At 41.2% G+C, this 26,517-nt stretch overlaps 1 protein-coding gene across 1 annotated transcript in view; it reads left to right on the top strand.

Moving 5' to 3' along the window:
- Window positions 1–26,517, top strand: part of SND1 (staphylococcal nuclease and tudor domain containing 1) — a 379,791-nt gene that overhangs the window by 116,447 nt on the left and 236,827 nt on the right. The window contains exon 11 of the mRNA XM_010975627.3: window positions 20,158–20,247. Coding sequence (XP_010973929.1) covers window positions 20,158–20,247 — 90 coding nt within the window. The remainder of the gene's footprint in view (window positions 1–20,157; window positions 20,248–26,517) is intronic.

Raw genomic sequence — 26,517 nt, 5'->3', positions numbered from 1 at the left:
TGTTCAAGCCCAAACTCAACACATTGCTGTCCCTTTTTTTCATTTTTGAAAATGGGGGGCGGACTTCGCTACAAGTAGTAGTGTACACACTTGTGTTTTTTGAGTCTCTTGTGTACGTAGTGAAATTGACATAAAGTCTAGAAATGTGAGGTTGTGAAGAAAGCAGGAAAAAAAATTTTAATTCTGTTTATTGAAATGAAGGATATTAGAAGAGCAGTGCGAGAGTAGAAAGACCTGAAGAAACCTGGTAATCATGAAAGGGAGCTGACTTAAAGGAGGGCATGGTAATTGACCAGTGGAAGAGAGGAAGGGGTTAGACAGAGTGGAAATTAATTGGAAGATGAATGGCCCTGAGAACAACGGTGAGACATGAAGCCCTCCCTCAAGACTGTTTAATGACCATTTGAGTTTTGTGAGTTGGTTCTCAATTACTCAGAGACAGAAATGATATTGATTCATTGTCTGTGTTCTGATGCATGCTATTCAAAGAGGAAAGAAAGAAAATTCTTTATACAAGTTTATTAGCAGTGAGATGACATTCTTTAAGAAATATCATCCGTGGTGGCCACTGGGGAACTTGAGCCATCTAAGCCTTTTGGCCTGAAAGTAATTTAACAATTCAGTATCTTTCTGGGTGACTCTAATTGCTAGGTGTTCGATAGTCATGAAATTTAGTTAGTATTCTTGCTGTTGAATTGATTTTTAATGTTTATTTGCAAAACCTTAAATGTGTGTCCACAGCCTTGAATGCTTTCCCAGAGTTATCCATTGTATACTCCCTAGATATGAAATATCAATTTTACAGGCTAGCAAAATGGTATTTAATGGTGGCTGACAGGATAGTGTTTAAGAGCAATATGTATTGGATACTTAAATTTTTCTATTATCTGACTCTTGGCACAGATCATTGAATTTAAGTTGTACTGAGATTGCAGAAGATCTGGCTGCCTTCATAACCCAAGCTATGCAGCATGTTTATTTAGTCTCAGGACCTTCCTGTGTCTTTCTGCTTTCTAAGCATGTATAGAAGAAAATAAAACAATTTTGGTTTCTACCTTCACATCTACTTGCATTAGGAAAGATGTCTGAAAAAATGGTAGGGACATTTTTAGGACACTTCTTGAAGCCTGAGGCACACCAGTTTTTTTGTGATTAGTTGACATCAGTTTTTTCCCCCTTCTCTGATGTTTGCTTTCTTTGATTATACTTCAAGACCCAAAGTTTCACCACATTTCAACTTAAAATTTTGAGGCTAAATTTGGTAAAGCTGCAGCTGTAAAGGATGTTCTGTTTCATACCCATATCATTTTGTCTTGAATTTCATTTTAAATTGATCACTATATTTTAGGCATATGCAATGTCGTCTTAATGGCTTCTTGGATAAAATACATTGTTCAGTTAGATAAGTAAATGAAATCGTCTGGGTTACCGAGCATGACTCACTTAAAATCTCATTTGGAGCAATTTCTCTGTCCACCCTTTGTTAACCATCTATCCTACTGGTTTTTGTAGTACTGGGACTTGCGCAAGAGTTAAAATGAACCACAGAGGTCTGTATTTGGGGTATCAGCCCCCTCCTCAATTCAAGGACTTTGCATCTTTTTTCTTTCTGCTTTTCCTTTGATCTGTTTTTGGTTTTACTTTCATCCTTTGCTGAAGGTTTCTTAACTGCTTGTTTATTTTTTTCTTAGAAAAGTATGAGCATATGTGTTAAATTACAAGGAATTTTGGAATGATTAAATGAATGTGGTATCATATACATACCCCATATGGGTTGTCTGAGTAAGATTCTCTTTTATGATAGGCCAAAATTTGCATATTTGCTTATAGTTTCTCCACCATGTCTTTGTGAGGCTGCCTCTGGTATATACGATAAGCTTTCCATCATGGTCATGCGTCCATCTGCTCATTGGAACCCTTTTCTAGTTAATACTCTACCCAGCCACTCATAATTCTTAGATTATAATCTTGGTGTAGAATGTCGAGCAATAATGTCTGTTACCACTGAACACTGTGTAAACCTGCTGAAAAAGTCATCAGTGTTTTCTTTCTCCTTTTGAAGAGTGTAGCTCTACTGGTGTTAAATAATGATCTTTTAACTTCACAAAAGCATTGGAAACACAAAGGAAAAAGGTACGGCTCCTCATTAGAATCTTCCGGGAATGCTGCAAATAAAATTGACTATTGGTAAATCAATTTATGTTGTAGAAGCATTGGGAAAAATAACTGTAAATGGGTTTTTAAGTTCTTATTGTAGAGAGGAGTCTTAAAAGCACAAATAATCAGTAATATTCTGTTAACATTGGGATTTTTTTTCCCCTGCAGTAATTTCAAACAGAGCTATTTGATTTCAATTTGGATTGATTAACCAAATAGTCAGCTAAATGCTTGCAGACAGGATGAAGTGGTGGTAATTTACCGAGTATGAACACATCACCATTTGGAGATTAAATCTATATTCTTTGAGAATAATCCCAGACCAAAACTTTATTGCTAAAGCCTATAACCTAAATATTTCCTGTGGATTAAGCTAGATTAAATTGTTATCTATCCCGTCTGTTCAGAATTCATATGGATGAGGCGCAGTTATTTTATATTTAACTTCTGATTTTGCAGGTTGAATGAATGGAAGTTCTAGAAAAGGCTGGGAAGATTTGAGGGGCCAGTGAAGGAATCAGGGTTGTAGGATGTGGTAGTGGTGGCAATGATGAGTCAATATATTTTCATAAAACAATATATTAACTCCCCTTCTCCAGTTGTTTGGTGGGGAGAGGGGGGCAGCACAGGTTTGAGACACCATCTATCAGAGTCCGATTCTATCTGGCATTTCACAGTAATAGCAGACATAATTGCCCTCTGAGTTTGAAGGCTGTGTGGCTTTCTTGATAATAATGGGAAATTGGTTATTCGTTTGAGTGCTGCTGTTTAGTGTTGATGTTTTAATGTCTCACAGGATTTCTGTTATCTGTCTGCAGACACAGGGGCATCTCTACCTTGAAATCTGGCTTCGTTTATTTTCCTTCTCTCTTTGTCGTCTCTGCCCCCCGCATCCCCCCACCCCCCTGCCGCCCCAGCTTTCAATTTGCATTAAAACTTAAACAGCTTAGGCCTAGAAAAAACAAGACATTTACACAGTGGCAGATTTATCACTTTTGAATTTTAAAAAATGAGCTATAAAAGGTTTCTTTTACATTTTTAAGGTTTCCAAGCAATAACCCATATCTGTGCAGATGGACAGTTACATTGGAGGAGGGGTAGACAGAAGGGTTACACTCATTAAAACATTTTCTGAAGAGATCTATCTTCTGTTTCCTTTCTGTGACCCGATTTGGTGAAGATATTTCCACCTCAAAGGAGGATCTCAAGAATACCATATATTCTCATTTTTAGGTGAATGGATGTAGCTTTGATGTATCATCCCCTTACTTGAATGTGAATGTTAATGTTAAAACATGGCAAATTTTCAAGGAATTGTAGGGAATTGATCCGTTCTATGTAACATTTATAGATCAATAGGCATTTAGAGATAGAAGGAACATTATTTAGATCCAGCCACTTTTTTTTTTTTTTTCTATCAGAGGAGGAAATTGAAGCCCGGAGAGATTAAGTAATTTTATTCAACAAACATTAATTGAATGTGTACCATATGTCAGACCTGATTCTAGGAGCTGAGGGCTACAGGGCTGAATACATTTAAGTCCCTGTTAGAGATAAATACATAGTTCTCAGATTGTACAGTTTGTAATTAGAAGGATAGGAAGTAGAATATTTATGAGTCATTCATTATCAGAGCTATATATGACAAAAATTATGTCAGCCTTCCGTCCTTCCCCCTACCTTTATTAAATGATCCAATAAAGATGATTTTCACTGATTTACTTGTTTTGTGGTACTAAATCTGGTGTTCTCCCTTGACTTCCATGCTCCTTTTGGCCACCTCTTTGTTGAAAGATGAGTGGACACGAGCCATCTCTATTTTAGCAGCTGTTCAACCTCCTAATAAAACCGTCTGAAATTGCTCTTGCTGAAGTTATCGCCATCTTGAGGGGGCACGTTTCTGTCCTTACTGTGACCTCTTTGAACGCGCTGACTCTGTTAGATCTTCTTAAATTCCATTCTCCCGTGGTTCATTGGTGGCCTGATTCTCCTGCCTCTTTCCCTTTTTCATTTCCCTTTGAACTTCATCTGCCACTTCTCAGTTGCCCAGAAGGGCCACACTGTTGCGCATCTCTGTAGCAACTGGCCATCCTTCAAGACTTAGCTCACATCTCATCTCCTCATGAAGCATAGCTGACCTTTGTAAAAACTGAGGCACTTCCATTTCTCATCTCTTCTTAGAGTCTTATATTTATTTACCAGTCCTGTAATTTTGTGGTCTGTATATCAAGCTTCTCCTTTTGAGCTCTTTCTCTCTGGAGGACAAGGGGCAATTTTTTCCAGCGACTGGCACATGATGATGTTTTTAAAATGTACTTTAACCCAGAATGACTTCTCCCTAGCTCAGGGCACCCCTTCCCTCCCAGCAGTCTGCCCCTTTATTTCTCCACTCCTCTCCTAGGTTCTATGAGCTAGGCCAGTACATTGCTGCCAAGAAACAGCCTGCGATGACTTGCTGTTAAGGGTAGATTGATAGTGCTATCAATTGTCAGTATATTAATCCACTTAAGAAGCTTAAACATAACCCTTAGTTACACTCAAATCGATTGACAAATCTTTTTTAAAAATTCATAAATTATACATGTATAAACTTGAGCCTGTCCCCTGTCTGATTAAATCTTAGTTCATAATTAGTCTGAGACAAATAACTGAAATTTTTTACAGTTGAAATAAGGAGATTTTTCCAGTTCTCAATACAGTAGTGAGTAGCTTACATAATGGTATTGTTTCTATATTTAATGATAACCTAAACATTTACTGTTCACGTGTGCTGGGCAGCACCCCCTCCTGCAAAAAAACAGGTTTTGCCTTTAAGGAAATGTAGTATACTACAATTTAGAAAAGAGCATGCAGAATGGTTTTCCCCAGTGCCTAATTCTCTGTGTCGCATGGCCATACTAGTGCTTTTGGGCCTGTTAATAAGCTGATCCGTTTGCTGAGCTGGAATGTTTTTCTGTTGTTTCCCCATTTCATTTGGGTAGCTGATCCTTCATCCTTTGCTGTACACTTGTCCTTGATTAAAATTAGATCAATAAAGCTAAATCAAGGTAAAATGAATGTCCTCAGTAGAATTAGTGACCATACATTACCATTAAACTGTTCAGAAGGAAATTTTGGGTGATTTCCTTTGGTTTTTGTTTTGTTTTTACTTAGAGCCTTTTATTTCTTATGTGTACTAATAACAAATCTGATGCATTATACCTTATTTTTTGGAAGTAATGGAGGTGGGGGTGTGGATTTTGAAGCTGCTGATTCCAAATTTTTGGGGTTTTCTTTTCCCCCCTGTAACCTCCTGGTCTTGGGTTGTATTCAGATCTGTAAGATTTATTAGGTGAACATTTTGCAGCTAAGTGGCAAGATGTTCTGGCTTCTCATTAGCAGTGACCCTGGATAGTTTTCTCTCATTCAGCAACATTTGTTAGGAGCCACCCAGCATCCTTGTCATCCAGTGGTGAGGCTGAGCTGGGGTTTTGGCTGAGGAGGTCACCTTGTACATATTTCCATGTTGGGGGAGGGGAGTGCTTTGTATGGAATGCTCAGGCTGACTGGGTTTCTTTTCTTTTTTTTTTTTTTGCATATGAGCTCCACTCTTACACTACAAAGAGCCAATCGTTTGAAAGAAGAAAATGACTTTTCTTTTGCTCTAAGCTGGAGAGGTATCATAGGGTCCTTAGGTGTCTGGTAATAGAATCCAGTGGCCGTGGATTTTGGAATCATTTGGAGTTCAATTTTTGTCCCTGCCATTTTCTCCTGTTGTGAGCTTGCTTCTGAATTACACTGAGCCTCTTTTCCTTCATCTGTAAAAACATAAAGATAATATTTGCTGACTCTTGAATTCTGTTGGGGATTGAATGAGTACAATGGGATTAAAAAGGAGAGTCAGATGATGTTTTTAAGCTCAAATAGCCTCTAATCGACTATGAGATGTAAGAAACACCTATGCTGTCTTGGGTCACATGAGCCAGGAGAGAAGACAGGATATTTGATTAGAGAGCTCAGAGAAGGCTTCCCAGGATGGTGGGTGGCATTTGAGTATGGCATTGCAAAACGTCTGGCATTTGAGTAAGCAAAGTCTTTTGCACTGAGACAGCAGTCACATCCAGGCACAGGAAATAACACAAAGAGGAGAGTAGAAGATTCAGCCATGGGGCTGGTTCAGGAAGAAAACAATTTGGAATATAGTTCCTGGGATCAGAAGTGGGGCTAGCATGTTTGAGTATATCCACAAGTAATACCTTTTGTAGCTGCTGAAAGATTAAGATTCATACCTGCAAATTCTCATGTTAATAACTTGAATTTCGAATTTGATAACATGCTATAGCTTCTCCCAGATTAAATCAAAGTAGTGTCTTTAATGAGTTCCACTTTTTTCTTTACTGTGGTTAAAAAGCACATAACATAAAAGTGTAAGTATATTCACTTTGTTAGATAGATCTCCAAAACTTAGTCGTCTTGCAGAACTGAAACCTTATACTCATTAATCAGTTCCCTTCTCCCTTCCCCTCAGTCTCTGGTAACCGTTGAGCTCCCCTTTTTTTCCTTTTTCTTTTAAGATTCCACATATGAGTGATATCATATGGTATTTTTCTTTCTCTGGCTTACTTCACTTAGTGTAACAATCTCCAGGTCCATCCATGTTGCTGCAGATCACACCAGCTATTTTAACAGAATCGACTTAACATAAGGAATCATTAATCAGATATGGGGATATTAAAAAGGCAACAAGAGAACCCTAAGGGTCACATGGAGGTTTTAACTACACGACACAGCTACAACCTCTGGGTACGAATAAGAAATTGAAATAGAAAACTTGGGGCACTTTGGAGTACCGATCCATTGGAATTGGAACTCAGATCTTTGAGCTGATGAAGGTTGGAAGAGCAGCTCCTTGGAGTTGGGATCCAGACCTCCCAGGAGGGGCTGCCAGTTGATTGGTTCTCGTGCACGTGAGGAGGTGTGGTGAGATTTTCTGGGAGCGCTGGGAGAACTACTAGCTGGACTCAGTCGCTGTCACTGGAACAAGCTGCCATTGCTGAAAGGGACAGTATTGCTCTGGAGAAGCCGACTGGAATAGGAAAGAGTGTGTCCCTTCTTCTTCCTGTCCATTCTCCCTCTAACATCCCCTATTGGCAGAGCCTAACAGGGGACCAGCTGGCAAAGCTGAAATGTGGTTGGCAGTCTTCCCACCCTGGCACCACAGAGTGGAATTTAGAAAAGACTAGGTTTGAAACTGAGTGACAGTAGCTTCATAACTGGCACCAAGACTGTGTCTAACTTCCTTAATCTCTGTGAGCTTCCCAGGAGCTGGTGACTTTGGGTTGGCATGCATTGTGTGCGGAAATGAATGGACCCTTGCAGGTCTAGGAGGGTTGGTGCATGGAACCAGATGGGAGTGAGAAGCCTGTGGATCATCTGTCAATTCTTGCTCCCTCAGTTGTTGGGAGGCAGGCGATAGAAACCAGCCTGGGCTCTTTTGGGGTCTTTGGACCTTGGGCATGCTCTTACCCAGCTTCTCAGTTGAGTTGCCCTGGGGATTAGAAATAATATGAGGTGTAGCAATTTAAAGTGGAGACGACCTTTGGTTTTAAGGGAGTTAAGTTGGAAGGCCAGCAGTAGGCAAGGAAAGTGTGTGGTTATCAACATGGGGTGATGATGTGATTGACCTAAAAACATTGCTAAATAGGCCCAATTAAAGTGACATTACATAAAGGGCAGAAGCTCAGGCTACGTTCTCCCAGACCAAGGCCCTGGCTTCAGGGCCTGTGTCCTTCCCCAGGGACACAAACAGCTGTGGGTGATAACCACTGCTGAGGGTGAGATGCCCCCTACTCACGCCCTCCTGCCCCCCTACTCCATCTGGCTGTTCTGGAGACTTGCTTGCTTGTCTCCTTGTTCACTGATGCCAACAACTGGCACAGAGTAACCCCAGCACGTTCCCCAGTGTGTTTCTTCCATTTGGGTGAAGGTCTTGTCTCTTTCCCAGGAGAAGCCTCCGCCAGGTATGGATGCAGGCTTGTCGAGGTCCCTTCCTGCAGCAGGAGCAGGCATGTGATATATCTAGAATGAAATTGCCTTGCTGCCTGTGTGCCGGGGCTGAATGTGCTGTTCATAGTTCTGGTAACTTCACTTGCCCATATTTCTTCATGGTAGCTGTGGGTGAGAGATGTCAGAGTTTTCTGATTGATGATAAGTAGACTGTGCAGTACAAGAGAGTCATCTTTGTTCTGCAGGGTTAGAATATCTGTCCTGAAAAAGTTCAGGCCCCATTTTACTGAATATTTAAACACAGGCCAAGAGTACTTTGAATTTTGTAGATTAAAATATGTGGCACTAGATCTGGCAGCCTGATTTAGACCTTGGAGTCTTGCAACTGGCAAGGCAGGAACCCAGTGTCTAAATGGAGGCCTTAAGCTGTGTGCTTACATAATTCAGTCTCGTTTTCGGAAATGCACCACAATTTATTGCACCAATTTGACTGGGAATCTGGCTCAATTGGAGGTTCCACTGGCACCAGTTAAGTAATGGTGTCATATCCTGCATCATTTTCCCTTCTGTGTTGTTCCAGGAAGAAACTTTAATAATAATTATTATTTTTTAATATGGTGGAGAAGGGAAGGCATTCACAAAGAAGCATTTCTCTAACAGAATGATACTCTTTTCAGGACGGGCTCACCCGATCCTGCCGTCTGTTCCAGAGAAAATTGCTTTCCTATTGTAAAAGATTTATTTTCTTTTCCTCCCTTCTCTTGGAGAGAACTGTGGGAGGGCCGGTGGCACATCACCGCACTGGATGGGTTTCATCTGGCTTGCAGCCTATGCTTTAAGTAACAAGGGTTGTCTCTTCCGAGGGCATTGGTTCTCCATTTTTAGCCCGGGGATGAAGGGTGAGAAATGTGGGAAAAGATTTCCCCATTACTAGAAAACATGATTTAGGGCCAACTGGTTAATTATGAGCTTCCAGTGAAAAGGAAAAGTCCCAGAGAGGCAGAGCCCGTTGAGTTATACCGGTCCCTGCTAGCATCTGTGACCTCGCAGACCTCCAGGCTTGCTCTTGTCCTTGAAGAGTGAGCCCACACCTTCCCATCACCCCCCACCCCCATTTTCTTCTCTACTTTTAAACTCTGGTTTTTTATCTATAGATTTTTTGTGTCCTTCTCAGTGAAGGGTTTCCCATGTTAACACTGAAGGTTGCATTGCAATCCATCTTCAGCACTGTTAGCTCTGTGGAAAGAGGCCTACTAGAGAGATTTTGTGTTTTCGTTCTTCTCAGCTTCATTTGTTCATTTGAGCAGCACATAGAGTGCATCCTTCAGCAAAACCTCACACCTCTTGGTGTTGCTGCGGACTACCCTTCCGAGGACCAAAGAAGGGCTTTACAGCCCCTCACTATCCTTCTCTATTCTTCCACCTTAACCACGAAGAATACTACCCCGCAGATGGCTTTGCTTAGGCTTAGTTTATCTCTAAATCGTGAATTTTGATTAGGGTGGGGGATGCTGGTACTTTTGATTCCACATTAAGGGAATTTTTTTTGTCTTATAATGTAGCTTACTATCATTTTATTTAGTGTTGAACTGTCACACTTGGTATTTTTACAGTATCAGTTCAACTTCCCTTGAATTACACATATTCTGTAAGGGTAGCTATTAGCTAATGATAGATTTGAGAGTGTGTTATTTCAAAGATCACAAGTAATTGAATTCATTATGTCAGTCTTGTAGAGAGCAGGGGATTGCCTTTAAAGTCCTAGCCAGGTCAGAAGAACAAACTAATGACTCAGATTTTGTAAAATTGGGGCTCCCCCCCCAACATGACACATTGAAACTGCCAAGAGCTCTGCTTTTGCATCACTGCTTACAAAGAGCCTTGGTGTTATGGTTGTACAGAGAGATGTCTAGTCGAGAATCTTTTCAGTCATTGTTCAGGAATATGCTTATCTTTGTGTAGTATAGAGTCATGTCTGGTAATAGTTGCCAGAAGGTAAAAACATTAGAAATAGTTCACGTTCAACTAGTGCTATGTAAGAGGCAGTCATTACTAATAAGAATATGAATCTGCAGTGGTATTGCCGCCTCCATCTTTTCCTAAATTTTCTTTACTGACACAGTTCCATTTACTCCCCTAATCCGAAGCGCAGTTTGAGTTTTAAAAAACTTTCTAGCAAGGCATCTTCGTATCCCCGTTTTGTTCTTTGCGTTGGCATTTTCTAGGACTACGGCACTGTGCTAGGCGCTTCATGGGTGTTATAAAGATCTTCCTTCCTCTCTTGAAGATCCTCCCTCCTGTGGTCTGGTAGGAAAGATAAGACCTATAAGAAGTAATTAAATTACAGTAATGCGAGGCAGAAGGTGATTAGTGCTGTAACTTTGGCTTATCTCTTCTGTCTCTTGATATTTTAGCTGTTGTTAATATCCATTTTATTTGCTCTAGAACTTAACTCAGCTGAGTAGCTTTGCTTCTTAGTAACACGGGCAGGTGTGGGGTTTTTCCCACGGAGTGTCTTATTACCTGAAATGTTCCTTGAATGTGAAGTTAAGAGTTGCCTGAATTTGTACTAATATATTTAGCCCCTTCCTGATTTTTACAGGGTTTTGAAGTCTTTTCTTTTTTTGCCTGGTCTTTCACTGTAAAATCGTGTGTAACGCCAGGTAATTCTTAACTTGCTGATTATTAGCAGGAGACAGGCAAGCTGGCCACCGGGAGCTGCTGGTGCAGGATCCTTGTCCAGAGCCTGGGCTTCTTGTCTCTTGATGAGCAGCGAGCTGCCCACTGACACTTGATCATTTGTTGCCATCAAATGCTTGAGGAATATTTGATTTCAGGTCCGGGGCAGCTCTTTTTGTCTGACTTCAGGAGTGCTGAACTTGAGCTTTGTTCTCTGCAAGGATCCCGTGCCCTTTCTCTCTCGTTATCCCCACCTTACGGGCTGACTCCTTGCTCTTCCTCTAGGAAAGTTGGTGCAGACTTCACTCCCTCTCGGAGGGGATCTGTATTTTCAGTGCACTTGGTGGGTGGGGGAAGTTTTTGCCCTGGGGCGGCACGTGCATGATGGGGCAGGGCTCTAGGGTCTTGCTTACTTCCCATTTTCCTCCTGGGTCTGAGGGCCTTGCTGCTGGTGGCACAGCTCCTTACTTGGGAGCCTTGCCTTCTTTGGCCTTGAGTCTGTAAGGCACAGCACTGTTCTTTATTCCTCTTTCTCCTATGCCTGCGAAAGTATTTATAGCTAAGTGAAGGGACCCCTTTGGTTTGCTGTATGGATGATGGTTTTGGAGCCCTTAGAGCCTTTAAAGTGTTCTTTAAAGTCTTGACGGGGTCTTGGGGGGCAGGGGAGACCTAACGTTTGGCCCCCTTCTTCTCCTGCCCCCCTCCCTGCTCTGTCACTACAGCATCTGCGTAATAAAATAGCACGAACTTCTGAAAATACTCTTAATTGGCTAATGTAGTTGAGTGGGAGTACAGTCTCCAGAGACAGATACTTTCCTCCTTGCTTGATGGTCTTGGAAAGGTACTTTAATCTGGGGATGAGCGAGTTCCTGTGGAACAGAATCCTGCACTGTGCACTGCAGATGACGGCAAGTGAGTCTTCAAGGACGTGAGGCTGCCTAAATCTGCTTTGTGTCTTTCCCTCTTTGGGTACTGTGAAACCTGTTTCCTTCTGGCAACGTGCCAGGAAACATTTGGTCCTGTTTCTCAGGCTCTCTCTTCTCTGCCGTCTCCATGACTAGTGTAGGGCTAGACCGCTGGGTGTCTGTGTTGGGGGGCCGTGGGGGCTCAGGGCATGCCTGTCGTGCTGTTCCCTGGCGTGGGCAGGTTGGTTTTCTCCGCGTTTAGTCCTCTTTAGTGGGATTCGAGGAATATTTGGTCATTTTGTTTTCCCACCATTACTAGAATGTTTCCAGGTGTGTTATCTGTAAAGATGTTTAAGGAATATTTTGAGTTACCTCCAGCTACATAGGCAGAAATAAACCTGAATTCCCCAGTTACTTCCTTACCTATTTATTTACCCATTTTGAGATTAATAAAGCTCCTCAGTGTTGTTTTCTGACCCTCTAATCCTTTGGGCTCCCTTTTCTTTTATTTCCATTGGTTTAAATGGGGCCAAAGGGCTCAAACAGTGCTCAGAAGCATTTCTCAGAGTGTGGCCCACGGTCCGCCTTGCTGTTTATTTAAAAATACAGAATTAGATAAATGACCTCAGATCTGTGGAATCAGAATATCTGGTGTGGGCCTGGCAGTCAGCATGTTTACAAGCTCCCAGGTGACTCTGTGGCACATGAAACCTGATGATTTACTGACAGGTGATGATTGCCTTTTGGTGGTAAAAAGCCAAGAGTGTAGTGTCCACCCTCCAGCTTCGGCCCCTGGGAGAGCTGGGATCAGAATCCCAGCTCTGCTTGTTAACGTGACGTGAGACATGTCACTTAAACCTCAGCCTCACTTTCCTTGTATAATTTGGGATCATAACCCAATTCACAGTGAATTGAAGATTCTAAGAACTGGATGGACCCGAGTGTTTTTATGCGAGGTCTGATGAAGAGTGGGCAGTCCTGTAGAAGTGACAGGTCACACAGTATGAGGGGAGTCGGGGAAACTCAGCAAGGTCTGTTTGGATTCTTCAGGGTCTCTTTCTTAGGAAATGAGGATAGTCCTTCTTTCCAGGTGTGGGGAGGCACCTCTCACATGAGGGCTTATGACCTGTTGTAGGGGGAAAGTCAGACTTTCACTGCTTCTGCTTTCTGTTTTCTAAAACACCTTTAGCTTGAACCCCATCAATAACACCAGCAGTTATTGTTATGCCTTAAATTCCAGTGTTTTTCATGTTACGTGTATTGTTAGATCCTTAAACATGAGGTCAGCAGGATCAAAAAACACTGCCAGAAAAATCAAGAAATGTGAGGGCTCTCCAGGGGCCGAGTATCTCGCATAATCACGGGGTTCAAAGTCCAACCGTCTTCCATTCTCACGCCTGTGGGTTTTTATAATCACCTTTCAGATTTTTAAAGAGATTTGATTTTAATTTTTATTGTGTAGTATTCTTTGTTTCCTTGGAGATAGGTACGAAATATATTGCATTATTATTGCCTAATAGACCCTGTTTACCTTTAAGAGAGATTTTACTGGGAGGAGGAAATAGAGCTAATTGAGAAGTTAAGCATCTTTTTCTTTGAAGCAACTCCTGGGGAACATTTGGGTATATGAATTTTTCATGTGTGGTCCTGTAGGTTCAGTGGGGCGAGCTGTCTTCCATTTGGCCTGGGTGGTTATTTTGAACCTTTCCCCAGCTGCTGCCTGTGGCTTTCTAGTTAGACCTATGTTTCTAAAAAGTGCTACTGCGTGTGTTAAGGATAATAAATAGTGGATATCCCTGTGGATTCTTTCTCCTGGCGGATTGTGTCCCCTGGCTGCCACGGGAATTGAAAGGTCCTTGATTGTAAATATGCCCAGGGCATGTGGTAATGTTGCTATTTTAAGTCTATAATACAAATGGAAATCACAACCTTTGCTTATTAACATAGCATGTGTGGCAGGGCAACTGGGACTGGTCCATTTACTATTTGAAATTTTATCCATTTTAATCTGATCATGTCTTTTATTTTAATTCAACAGTCTGTTTTAAGATCTTCATAGAGTATAATTCTACTTGGCTACTTTTAATATATTTCAAGTCTGTCTGTCTGTCTCTCTTTTTAAGTCAGGCTTGTTTTTGACCCTGGTTATTTGAGAGCACGTTTGTAGTTACATTATTCCCTTCTGCCTCATGGAAAGCTACATCTATGAAATAATATCATTTGGGGGAAAGGAAAAAAAAAGGAATTTAATGCATTTCTTATGAGGTAAAGAATGACGGGTTATTCTGCCTCAGAGAGAAACAAAAGTAAGAGACATTGTGAGCCAAGGGAAAGGTTGACCAAACAAGGTGTGGTAGTTTCCTATCCCTAAACATTGTTTGGCTTTAAAAAGCTCAAATAGAGGAAGGAGGGTATAGCTCGGTGGTAAAGTGGGTGCTTAGCATGCATGAGGCCCTGGGTTCAGTTCCTCAGTACCTCCATTTAAAAACAAAAGCATGCCAATGTTACATAATGATACATAACACGCATTCCTTTTTCTGCCTTGATATTATACCACACTTGCTTCAGATCCTCCTCTTCTAAAGAGACAGCCTTGCAGATGAAGTTGAAAATCCCTGTGGACTCATCTCCACCCCATTTCTTTCCCCTTCCGTTTCTTCCTCTCCTCATCCTGCATCAGTAACCATTGACTTCTGTTTCTAGGTATTTTTGTACTTTTGCTGCTTACATAGCTCTAGGAATAATGTTGCTTGTGTCTGTTTTTAGTCTGTCTTTAAATCAGTGTCATTCCTCAGCTTCTTTTCCTATTCAATGTTGTTTTTCAAATTTGTTCGTTTGTGTTGCTCTCATTCAGACTAACTGCTCTGTGTTCTGCTCTTATGACTGTACTGTAAACATGGTTAACATGAGCATTGTCTTGCACGAGTGAGGTTTCTCCAGCGTATACCTACCTGTAAGTAGAATTGTTCCATGCATGGGGGTGCGTATCCTCAGCTTTGATGAAATGGTGTTGAATACCATCATGTGAAAGTGCCGCAGTAGCTGAACCGCTTCATACTCCCATCAGAGGTTAAGGGACACCTGCTTCCCCTTTGTTCTCATTTTTAGGATTTGACTATAGAATAGACGTCCTGTAGTGTCTCAGCTGACATTGCCCTGATTGTTAATGAAGTACTTTTTTTCCCCATACACTTAATGTTCAGCTGCCGTTCTTTTCTGAAATGGCTGTTCATACCTTTTGGCCAGTTTTTTTTTTCTTTCTTTCTTTTTTTCAAATTGGCCAGTTTTTCTATTGGATTGTTTCTCTTATTGATTTGTCAGAGTTCTTCCTTCCGTCCTCTACTGAATAAATCAAAGCAATGAGAATTCCCAGCAACTCTTACTTCCACATGTGTCTGCATCCACACACCTATGGTGAATTATTGATGCTCCTGTGTAAAGCCACCCCCCCCCCCCGTTATCTATTTAAAGACATTGCATTAAAAATTCTATCCTCTTGCGCATTATCAGTTACTTGCTTCCCACCAGTCCTTTGCCTGTTTTTTCTCCCCTCTAAAATGAAAAAACAGAAGTACCTTCTCTTCACCCAGCTGCTTTTGCCAGCTGTCACATAGTTTCTTTGCATCCCTTTGCAGCAGAACTTTCGAAAGTACGTACTTCTTAGTTCCCATTCTTAGTTCCAACCAGGCCTTTGCCCCTTCTGCTCCATCAAAATTAACCTTGTTGAGATACTGATGACCCACGCTTAGCTTAATCTAACATGCAAATCGTAGTCCTTGTCTCACTTGCCTGCCTGCATTGGACACAGTTCGTCTTTCCCTCCTCAATTCACTTTCTTTCTTTGGCTTCCAGGACAGAACACTCTGGTAGCTTCCTCCTGCTGAGCGAACTCATTGCTGCTTCTCATTCTCCTTTTATACATTCCTTTTCATATTCTTTACCTTTTAATGTTGTAATGCCTCATCCTCTGTCCTTTTCAGTCTCTTAGCTTTGAATACCACCTGTATGCCGACAACTCCTAAATGTATATTACGAGTTGAGAGCTTTTTCCCGAACCCCACGCTGCCTACTCAGCGTCTCCACTTGAAACTTTAATATGTCCGTAATGAACTCCTAAATCTTATTACTCGCCTCCCTTTAGTGTCCTCTCGCTGTGGTCTTCCACATCTGATGGGATGATTCCCCCTATATTTGATCAGACAGAAAACCTTGGAGTTGCCCTCAACTTCTCTTTTTTCTCATCTCCCATTCCATCCATCTACTTTCAGGATATTCCGATTCTGACCACCTCTTACCTCCCTCACTGCTCCTTCTCAATGTAATCTTCCATCATTTAGTGCCCAGATTACTGTCATCATCTCTTAATGCATCTCCTTTGTTCTCCCTTTCCCTCCTATAGTGTTTGTCCTCAACACAGTGGCCAGAGTAATTCCTTCAAATGTTAAGTCACATTTGTGTCTTTGTCTCCTGTGGCGTCTTCTGTAGCCACAATGATGTCTTTGCTATTTCTTAAATCTACCAGGCATCTCCCAACCCAGGACCTTTGCTCTTTGGCTGTTCTGCCTGCTTTTCTCTAGATGACTACATCTCATACCTTCTTTGAGCCTTTGCTAAAATGTAGTGTGATCAAGGTAGGCCTCACTGAGATGTTTACAACCGTGGCCCAGTACCCCAGTTCTCTCTCGTCCTGCTCTGCCTTTTCTGTATCTGTTTCACTTATCAGCTGCTGAGTTCATGCTTTGGCCAACCAGTTTGTTCATGATGCTTTTTCAGTAAGGAACTTTAAAATTTTTAGTGGAGCCACATTTATCAATCTTTTCATAGTCTGTGTTTGTTCAGCCTTGTTTTAAGAAATCCTGCAGGATCCCATGGTCCAGTAAGTTTTTAGCTACATTTTTTTTTTTTTTTTTTTTTTTTTGGCTACAAGATGAGCTAGATAAAATTAGTCCTGAAATGGGGTTGAGAATAAAACCTTGATTGGAGATGCCTTCCATTCCCTTTAAATGAGCACTGACCAGAGACCTCATTTTGGCAAAATAAATTCCTATAAAAAATGTCAGCCATGTCTTTAGATGCTGAGATGTGGGTGTTGGGCCTCCTTCCCAAACCAATGAGAAATAAAGGTGATGGAAGTTACCTCTAATCTGAGTCATTGCAGGGCCTATATACAGTGTCCCTTCTCAGGATGAACAGTGAGGACAACACATACTGGTTTGTGTATTATCCGCCCACCAGATAAATCAAGCATTCTTTCCTATTTTTATTTTTTCAAAAACGTTTCCATGTAAATTAGAATCTAAACTAGACAGTCCTTTTTTGCAGGCAAGATTCAGCTAAAGTCTTGTTTTCTCAGAATACATTCCATACCTCAGTTGCCTCTTAGAGATTTCAAAGGCTTTTATTGCACCTGGTAATTTGGAGGAATTGCTTTTATTTTGTAGTTTCTTAGGGACTTCTAATATGTCTCTTGTAAGATGTTTGCAGATGTCGATAGCTACTAGCTCTGAAGGGTTAGAGGAACAAGATCATTCTCTTTTCACTTGTGATATCTTGTTTTTGCCTATGTTATTAGTTCTTTCCTAGCTTCATGAGAGCCGTATAATCCGACTCTGAAGTTGCCCTGTTTCTTATAGGGATGTTTTTTGGTATACTGTTTATTTACTTTGATTCTTCTGGGAATATCTTGGCTTGGCCCTGTCCTGATGAGTGTCTTTGATGTTCAGACTGCCATGTTCACATATTTAGCTGTATCTCATCCCATAATTTCCATTTGAATGCTTACTGGAACAGTTTCTTACCATTCGTTGTTTTGGAGTTCCAGTCAAATGGCATTGCCATATACCTCTGTGGTGTTCAGACTGCGTAGGGTAAGGTTCAGACGTCAGGTTCCATGACAAATCATAAGGCTATGTAAAGGAAATATTGATTATTTTGTTTAGTTTATTTTAAAAAATATTGTTCACTTAGTCTTGTGTAATCACAGCATTACTCTCTATATAGATTGCCCTGTATCGCTAGGGGAATATGAATGCATTGACACTTCTTTATTCCTGATGGCTGATTCTGATAACCATTGATTTTGTCTTTATTAAATATCCTGTTTATTACTGGCATCTAGCATCTTCTGTCTAGCAAGCATTCTTACACTATCAATGCTTGTCATCATAAATTCTATTTTGGGCTCCTCAGTAGTGACCCACTATTTTCATTTGGTTACCTGGGCACTTATAAAATATCCAAAATTCTACACCTTGTGTTACCCAGCACTCCCTCTGGCTAGGCAGCTCTCACGTGCCCCATTTTCCAGTGTTACGTTATTTCTTTAAAGATTTTCATGTTTAGGTCCATACCTTACTTATTAGACTGTGATCAGGGCATCCCCATGACTTTGATCAGAGTTTGGAAATCCCAGTTGTTCCTGTTCAGAGTGTGTTGATTCTCACACATTATCTCTGTGAAGAGATAGAGACTCACCTTCGATTCTGAGGATGCCTTAAATTCTTCATTTCCTAATTTCCTTAGACAGATGCTGCCTTTTTTTTTTTTAATCGAAGGAATTAAAGGACAGCTGGATGATGAATGTGAAGCTCAAACTTAAAGAATGGTACATTCTTGGTGATATCAACGAATTGAAATGTTGAATGGACACCAAGGCTTGCTTTGGATCTAGGAGGAAACATGAATTTTGATGCCCTTGACTTCAGTATTGTCATTGGCATTAGTTTAAATATGAGGTACCAAAATGATAAATGTTCTTTATTTGTGAGTAGTTGGCTGTTTCAGAAAACAGAATTTGAATACTTAAAGAAGTATAGAATGGATTATATATAGATCTTGTTGTGTCAGATGTGAAATAGATAGCAAAGCAAAGTTGAGGCCAGGAGGGCTAGTTGTACAGGATGGAGAAGCAGTCATGTGCATCTCGGGTAAGAGTTATTCCTTAATTTTCTCTGTTCTTTCTGAATTTCTTTGAGATATTGTCTGGGCCTAAATTTCTTTCAGATATTCTCTGGGCCCTGGAGACACACAAATATGTGCATGCAGTTCTGTTCTTCAAGCATACTTGTTCTTGTGTGTGTGTGTGTGTGTGTGTGTGTGTGTGTGTGTGTGTGTGTGTATAAATTACTCTTCGTATTTCTTTTGTCATTGGTACATCCAAGTATTTTTTTGAGTATACCCTATGAGAGAGGTACTATACTTGAGTCTCGGGTCACAAAGAACAGCAGAAATGGCAGGATCACTGTTCTCATGGAACTTCAGGGCAAATGGGAAAGACACATTAAAGGAATCATCCCCACCATTCTAGCCAGCATCTCTTGGTTTCCCGTACACATGTTCTAGTCCTCCGTACCCCGCCCCCCAGCAAAAGCAAACTTCTCTTGATTTCTTAGGCCTGTCACCATGACTTGGAATATCGGATTCCTCATCTTTCATTCCCCCATTCACTCCTTTTGTCAGTTCCTGTTAATTAATTTCTTAAACTGGTTCTCTTTTCTCTTAAATTCCCATCCATCCCCACTTTGTGGCCTTCATCTCAACCCTTGTCATTTCAGTTACACTACTTGGAGCGCCACTTTTGGGGGAAGTTTGGGGCCCATGTAATGATGAAAAAGATAATCTTATTCCCTTTAAAGCATTTTAATTAAATATAAATACTTATTCGTCATTTACTGTATCTCTATTACTCAATATTTATAGTAATGGGAGATAATCAATTTCATATCTTGTGCTATTGGCTGTGATCATTTCTGGATATTTGTGTGTGGAAATACTCTATTCATGCTTTTCTTCCTAGTTTTCCTGTCTTGCTTTGAGTCCCACCTTTTCAATGAAACATTTCCTGATTACTTCTATCTTTCCCCTTCCCTGAATTCTTACAGCACTTGGTCCCTAGTCTGTATCACAGACTTTAGCACTTACTCAGTACTGCTTTGTGTTATTTCGTATCTGCAGGATTTCTTCCATTGTTGTTGTTAGGTTACAAGGATTCTGAGTCAAGGATTATAGTATTTACATAATGATTCATCAGGGACTAATAGTGGTAGGTGCTTGAGAGTAACAATGAAATTGATAGTATATCTACAAATAGTACAAGGGCCCAAATACTTAGCCTCTTACATACTGCAGTTTCTGTACTTCTTTCCTGTTGAGGAGTGTTCAGTTTGTTTCCAATTGTGTAAACATTTCGTTGCTTACTTTTGAGCCCATCATGTGAAAAAGCCTGTCATGTGAAATGTCATGTGAACATTTCCCCGTAAAGCATTTCAATCAAGTATTTACTAATCGCTTACTATATATCTAACCACATACTCAGTATTTGTCATACTGGGAGATAGCATATTTCAGTATCTTGTGCTGTTGACTGTGTTCATTTGTGTGGTTTTGTTTTGTTTTTCCCATTCCTGATGGTGGTGTTTTATTTTGCTTTCAGGATAAGAACAAGAAACTCCGTCCTCTCTACGACATTCCCTATATGTTTGAAGCCCGTGAATTTCTGCGAAAGAAGCTTATTGGGAAAAAGGTAAGTAATGACAGAAACATTTGCAAATAGTTGGGGATTGTTTTAAACTGGGCCCTTGTGATGGAATCCCAGAGACCAGCAGATGACTTTCCTCTACCAAGTCAAGCGGTATTACTTTGCTAAGAAGAGAGGCATGCCCCTATATCAGGAAGTGGTATCCCTTGAGAGAAATCTAAAATTGGGGCCCTGACCACAGTGTGATTGCCAAGGCTCTCATGACATGTTCCTTCCCGAGTCCAGGCTCCATTCCAGTTTTAATAATTGCATATTGCCCTGAGCTTCTTGGCTCTTTGGTTCTCTCCAGACACCTCCATTTAAAAATCGGTGCTGTGAGATTTGCTAGTCAGGGAAGGTTACTGCTTTTTTCCTCCCTCCCCTACTTCTGAGGGACAGGACAAGAGGAGCCCTCCTGGAATGGGAGGGAGTCTGCCTTTGTTGGGAAGAGTGAGTGGTTTCCTGGTTGTTCCTGCGGGACTCACGTAGTGCACCGACTTTGTAGTGTAGCAAGTGGCTCCAGGGTCCTCGGAATGCATTTCCTTGTGTTGTTGGAGCAGAATATTCTATGACCCGCTGCAGAATTTGCCATTCTGGGAAGCTGATAATGAGCCTCTGATCTTCCCCTTATTTCTCCTGACCTCCCTGCCCTGAATATCCTAGGCATTTCTTTGTGTCCTTGATAAACAGAGGAAATGAATATAGTAGTTCCTTTGGTAATTGAAGGAGATCTGTTCAGGGAAGGACTGTGATTTGCCTTTTCCTTACTCTGGCTCATTGGGGATTCTTCCAGGAAAGCAGATGTTTTGGGCCAATTTTTATTGTGGCTTCAGAATGATAAGGTCATTTTCTCTACATCTGGCCTCAACACATTGAAGCCATATTAACATTCTTGACTAATGTAGGTTTTTAAATGATTGGTGATGTGAGAGGTTTGTCAAAGTAGCGTACAATAAATATGAGTAGGACCCATTTTATTATACACCATATTCACTAGAATGATAAAATATAGCAAGAGATTTTGAAGCTGGGCAGAAGACGAAATTGCTAACTTTGAGGTCAAGAAACCAAACTGGATCCCCTAAAACGAATATTAAATCTCCTCAGGTTCCTTCAGGTTCCCTCATTTGTCATTGTATAAAACTTGACAGAGTGCTGTATTCATTCATGAAGTGTAGTGCGAATGATGGCTTTAAGCCTCTTTCAGTTTCTGGATCTTGTCTTATCTGATCTGATGTCTAACATCTCTATTTCAACAAGTTGATACATCATATCGCTCATTTACTGGCTCATAAACAATGGCATCTAGACAAGCAGGGAATTCCCCCACAAGCGTGCATTCCTATTGAAATCCATCCAGAGTTACATTGAAAGGAGCGGCAGTGCACATTTGCTTCATGTGCAGCCAGTTGTGTGGCATGTGTTATGGCATCCACCTGGTTGGTTTGAATATCGTCCTGCTCCGATTCCATTTCATCCCTGGGAGCATAGATCACAGCTCGGTGCAGCAGCTGTGCTGAATGGTTCTAGAAGTTTAGCCCAGGGCTCTACTCTCCAACACTGCGTGCCTGCCAGGCCTTTGTAAAGTCCTCTATCTTAGGGATAAGAGGACTGACCTCCAGCGTCAGATACGGTGACAATTCTTAAGCAATTAGGTTTCTTCTTTGTGGCAGAAATCTCATTGACTGGTTTCTCTGCATGAGAGTTGATTGGATTCTATTTGTGCTGTTTGTGCGGAGCCCAAGTTTTGTCCCCCACGGTGACATTGTGTAAATGATGGATACCTTACCCCTGCTTAGGGAGTAGGATGCAGCTCGGCTCTGCTGGGCTGGAACATTCCTGATGCAAACTGCTTTTCCTGACTCACCACCTGAAACCCCTTGCCTGTCTTCTGGGCCCATCCGTTGCAACAGTAAACACCCATGCGCTCTCGAGTCTGGGAGCAGGCAGGGCAGTTGCTGCCTCAGAGGGGTGGCTAGCACATCATCACACATTTCTGCCAATTCCCTTCAGACCTCCGCAGCTGTTCAGCTCGGCACATGGTGATCAGGAGGCAGCGAGAGGGAGCATGTGTGTCTGTGTGTGCCTGTGTGCACGGAAGCTGATTAGGGCAGCCTGTCACAGCTTAGCAAGATAATGGAGGTAAAATCATCGTCTCTGCCCAGACTATAATTTGACCATCCCAGAGAGTCTATAATAAGGCAGGTTTGAGGGGTTTCTAGAATGTAGAGAAATAAGATTGCAGGTAAACTGATGAGATGCTTTGTTAGGTTCGGTGGCCTCTACCTCAGCTATGGAAATGCACTTTGAGTCACTCTCAAGATTTAATTCTGGCTAAATGCCTTGATTAAAGTAACCAGGCACCTTTCTGAGCCTTGATTTTATCATTTGTGAACCAGGAATATTATTTGCCTTTTCTCTCCAATGGAGGAGAATCCTGGATGATACTAGGCTTTCATGTTTTCCCAGAAGCCAGAAAATGATATTGTTGTGTTTTGTTTAATAATACTGCTTTCATACAGACTCTAGCATAGCCTGACTATTTTAGTTATTTATTTGTTTATTTTTTAACTGGCTCTGAGATCAAGAGACGTGAATCAATGTGCAACTAATTTGACTGCCATCAACCCCTTGCACAGATTTGGGTGTTACCTGGTTCCCACTTCCACAAAATGGGTATCCACTCGTGTTAGACCATACATTTGTGTGTGTGTGTGTGTGTGTGTGTGTGTGTAAAATCTGGTTTGAGGGAGGGGTAGGATATGTGTGTATCCTGGAAGTGTTTCAGAAGCTGTCTGAATTGCCATAGTCTCTGGTAGAACGCCCTCCCCATTCCATTTACCATCTGCCATCTGCGCTTTCTCTAAAATCTTGACTAAGGAATATGCATGGAGGAGAGAACTGTCTTGCTGATTTTTTCTGTGGTTCTTCATGGTCCTAGTATAGTGGACACATGGAACTCTTGGTAACTTCAGCATGTCCTTTAGTTTTCTGGGGTGGCATCCTTGGTGTGTATGAGATAGTGAGATTTATGCCCTCAGGAGAGAACCAGGGCTACAGTCCTCTTCTGATGGTAGGAACAGTTTGTTTTGTTTTGTTTTTTCTTAATGTCTGGAGATGATCATCCCAAGGAAAGCAAGAGTTTGTGTTCCTAAGTCATTTTGGTCTCAGTGAGGTAAGGTGGTAAATGGGATCTTCATTGGGAATTTTTCCCAACTGTTTCATAGAATCTCTAAAGTAGAAGTTCTAAACATTTTCAATCTGTTTAATACAGCATTTACCGATGACCTGTGAATGACTGTAACTTCTTTCCCTTGATTACAGAATTTCTGTCACCATGGGAACCATTGTATTCCAAGTTGTTCCTTATTGGGACAATTGAAGGGTCAAAAATGGTAGAAAAAATGAAATTCCAAGAAGTGAGGAAGCTTTAGCCCTTGCACTAGGTATATGCTCAGTCCAGGCTCTTCTGTCTCCAGAAACCTCTGTCCCCAAATTCATCTATTCCCTACATGTTTTTGCCACTGTTTTTGTTGTATAAGTAAATTTGGGGGATAAGGCTCATTTGTAAACCAACATCTGACTTTGTATGTTTTTGTTTTTGCCATTGACATTTTTTCCTGTAAACTGGGCTGATTTTTTTTTTTTTGCACTAAAAATTGGGTAATTTGCTAGATAAATGCAGACATTTGGGAAGTTATTGGGCTTTAAATTAGGGAGTTATTTCAAATTCATACTGCTGTAGATTGTCCTTCTCTTTTGGAAACCTATCTTACCTGCAGTATGTACTTTCGGGGGCATGGAACTCTTTAGGGTGGATGGGAATAATTTCCATGTCTGGCAGACTTACAAATCTACCAGGTCCAAAACTGAACTCGTGATAAATCTGGTCTCCTGTAGTGTTCTGGGAGTCACATCACTGTCTGGAATGGTTGGTATCATACGTAAACAATATTATCTCTATTCTGGGTTAATGTGCTTTTATGAGCCAGGTTGGCAACCCAACCACTGTTAATAGCCTTGTTTCTATGGGGTAAAATATTCTGAATGTCTAAATCGACTGTAGAAGATATGGCTCATTTATTCTTTGGTGGCTTCTTTTGCATGATTTTCATGCTGTTCCAACAAGTAGCATGAGCCAGACAGACTTTTCTTTAAGATGCTTCATATTCATGCTCTTTCTAGCTTGAAGAGTTAGAGCTGTCATTTATTGAGTTGTTAAATTTTGTTTTCACTTTTATTTAATTTAACTTTTATCTCCAACCTGCAAGATGTATCATTCCTTTTTTTTTTTTTTTAAGCAAAGAAACTGCATCTCATAGAAGTTAGGCATCTTATACCCAGATGTCTGTGCTTTTCATTGCAATTCTGAATTAAAGGGCATCTAGAAGGGCCTGCTTCCCTGTTGTGTGTACTGAATCATGTGTAGATAGCCATGGTCAGAGTCTTTTTGGAACATGCCCAATCTTGTGTGGAACACTTACCTGCTATAAGAAGCTGATTCTCTCCAGCCGCATTGTCCTAGTCTACAGATATCCTCAGGGTGATAGCACCAGCGATCAGCCCTCTGAATGCTTTCAGCCCTCTAGACATTATCTCATTAGTCTTTGAGATGTCCCTGCAAAGTGATGTTTCATCAGAAACCAGTGTCAGATTACATGTTCCTCTTCAGTTACACAGACAATGTGAGGTCATAGGTCACATTGCCAAGCCAGTGTTGAAGCTTGAGTTTCCTCTCTCTTCCATCTCTTGGCAGTGGTGAGTTCTGGGAGGAGGGAAAGGACAGGTTGCCTGTTTGTCTTGGCCCAGCGCCAGGTTGGGGAGCACACTCAATGCTCAGGCCCCTGTGCGAGGGCAGGTCTCTGAAGGTACCAGTGTGGCATTCCTCAGCCCGAGCAGTGTTCCTTTCAGCCAGTGAGAGCTCTTCAGGGGTATGGATCTTTGAGGATTCCTTCACTTTTCTCACTGGCTGTATCACAGGGCTGTACTTTCCCTTAAAAATACTTGTAAGTTCTGTCTTTGGCAGTACGTGATTTAATCCGGGGTGTTAAGTACAGAGCTGGCAGTCTGGGGATTCTTGTTCTTAATTAACCTCTGATGTATTTTAGTTTGGTTTTTGTGAACATTTCCTTTGTCTTCTCCACATTTTTCATTTCATATTAATGTGAGTCACACACGCTATGGAAAAGTCCTTTACATTAATGATCAAAACAGGCCCTAAGGTTGTGAGTGCACTGTGATTTAAATTGACAGGTTTATACGAGGTTGCTCGTCCTTGCCTTCTCAGTGCCAGCTGTTACCATCAATGTGGCTGTAAATTTTTTGAATAAATGGCTGAAGATTCTTACCAAATCAGGAGGTGTTTTGAATGACTGGTATTTTCTGACTGTGCCTTTTCCTAGTAAGACTTTTCCCACCGAGACAGGTTGGAGATGTGTCAGTTGCCCTGGAGACCAAGGGTCATTTTAGACGGCTTTGCCCCCTTGAATTTTGGGAAAGATCCTTGACTCACCATCTCCCTTGTCTGATGAAGGTAATTAACAGAAATGACTGTAGAGTTGCCTGTTTTTGGAAACTGAATTTTTCTCAGCAAGATAGGGCTCCACCTGCTGCCATGTAAGTCCTCTTTTTGATGGATTCTTGGTTTTTAAAATCTGTATATTGTGAAAAGTACCTCTGCGCTTTTGGGACCATCAGGGTGTTGAGGTTATGGTGAATGTGTGGTGTTTGTATGATGTATGTTGTGATGTCTTCTTCAGAAGGAACCTCGAGGTTAAAGAAGGTAGAACTTTAAACTGCCTTCCTGGAAATTTGTTTTATATGCTCACCTGTGGGAAATGATTTAGCTGTCGGAATCCTCACCATCTCCTATCTCTGGGTAATACTCATAGTAGTGCTGTGTTTAAAGACTCCCTTCCCTGGACTCCTAAGTTGCTCATAGGTTTCTGGTGAAAGTTCTTACATTTATAACTGATTTTTTTGGTCAGCTTGTCTTAAGCCACCCACTCCTGATCTTTTCAGCTTGATTTCTGAAATGTCGTCCTTGGGGCTGGAACTTTCCATGCTTGTTCTCTGCACACTGGGATTTTATTTTAGGGGGAGTTTTGTGCTGAATCAGCTCAGCTGTGTTTGGGGGTAGGGAGAGGACAGGCTTTTTTTTTCTTCTTTAAAAATAACCCTTATGTGCCAAAAACCCTATAAAATGTGCTGAATTGCAAATCTCCCAACTTCCTATACCTCTTGGTTTACAGAGAATAGATTGTTTTGAGCTCCGGC

Source organism: Camelus dromedarius, chromosome 7 (genome assembly GCF_036321535.1).
Source record: "Camelus dromedarius isolate mCamDro1 chromosome 7, mCamDro1.pat, whole genome shotgun sequence".
Lineage (NCBI taxonomy): Eukaryota > Metazoa > Chordata > Mammalia > Artiodactyla > Camelidae > Camelus > Camelus dromedarius.
The sequence above is the reverse complement of the archived record's forward strand: the minus strand, read 5'-3'. Positions and strand labels throughout refer to the sequence as shown.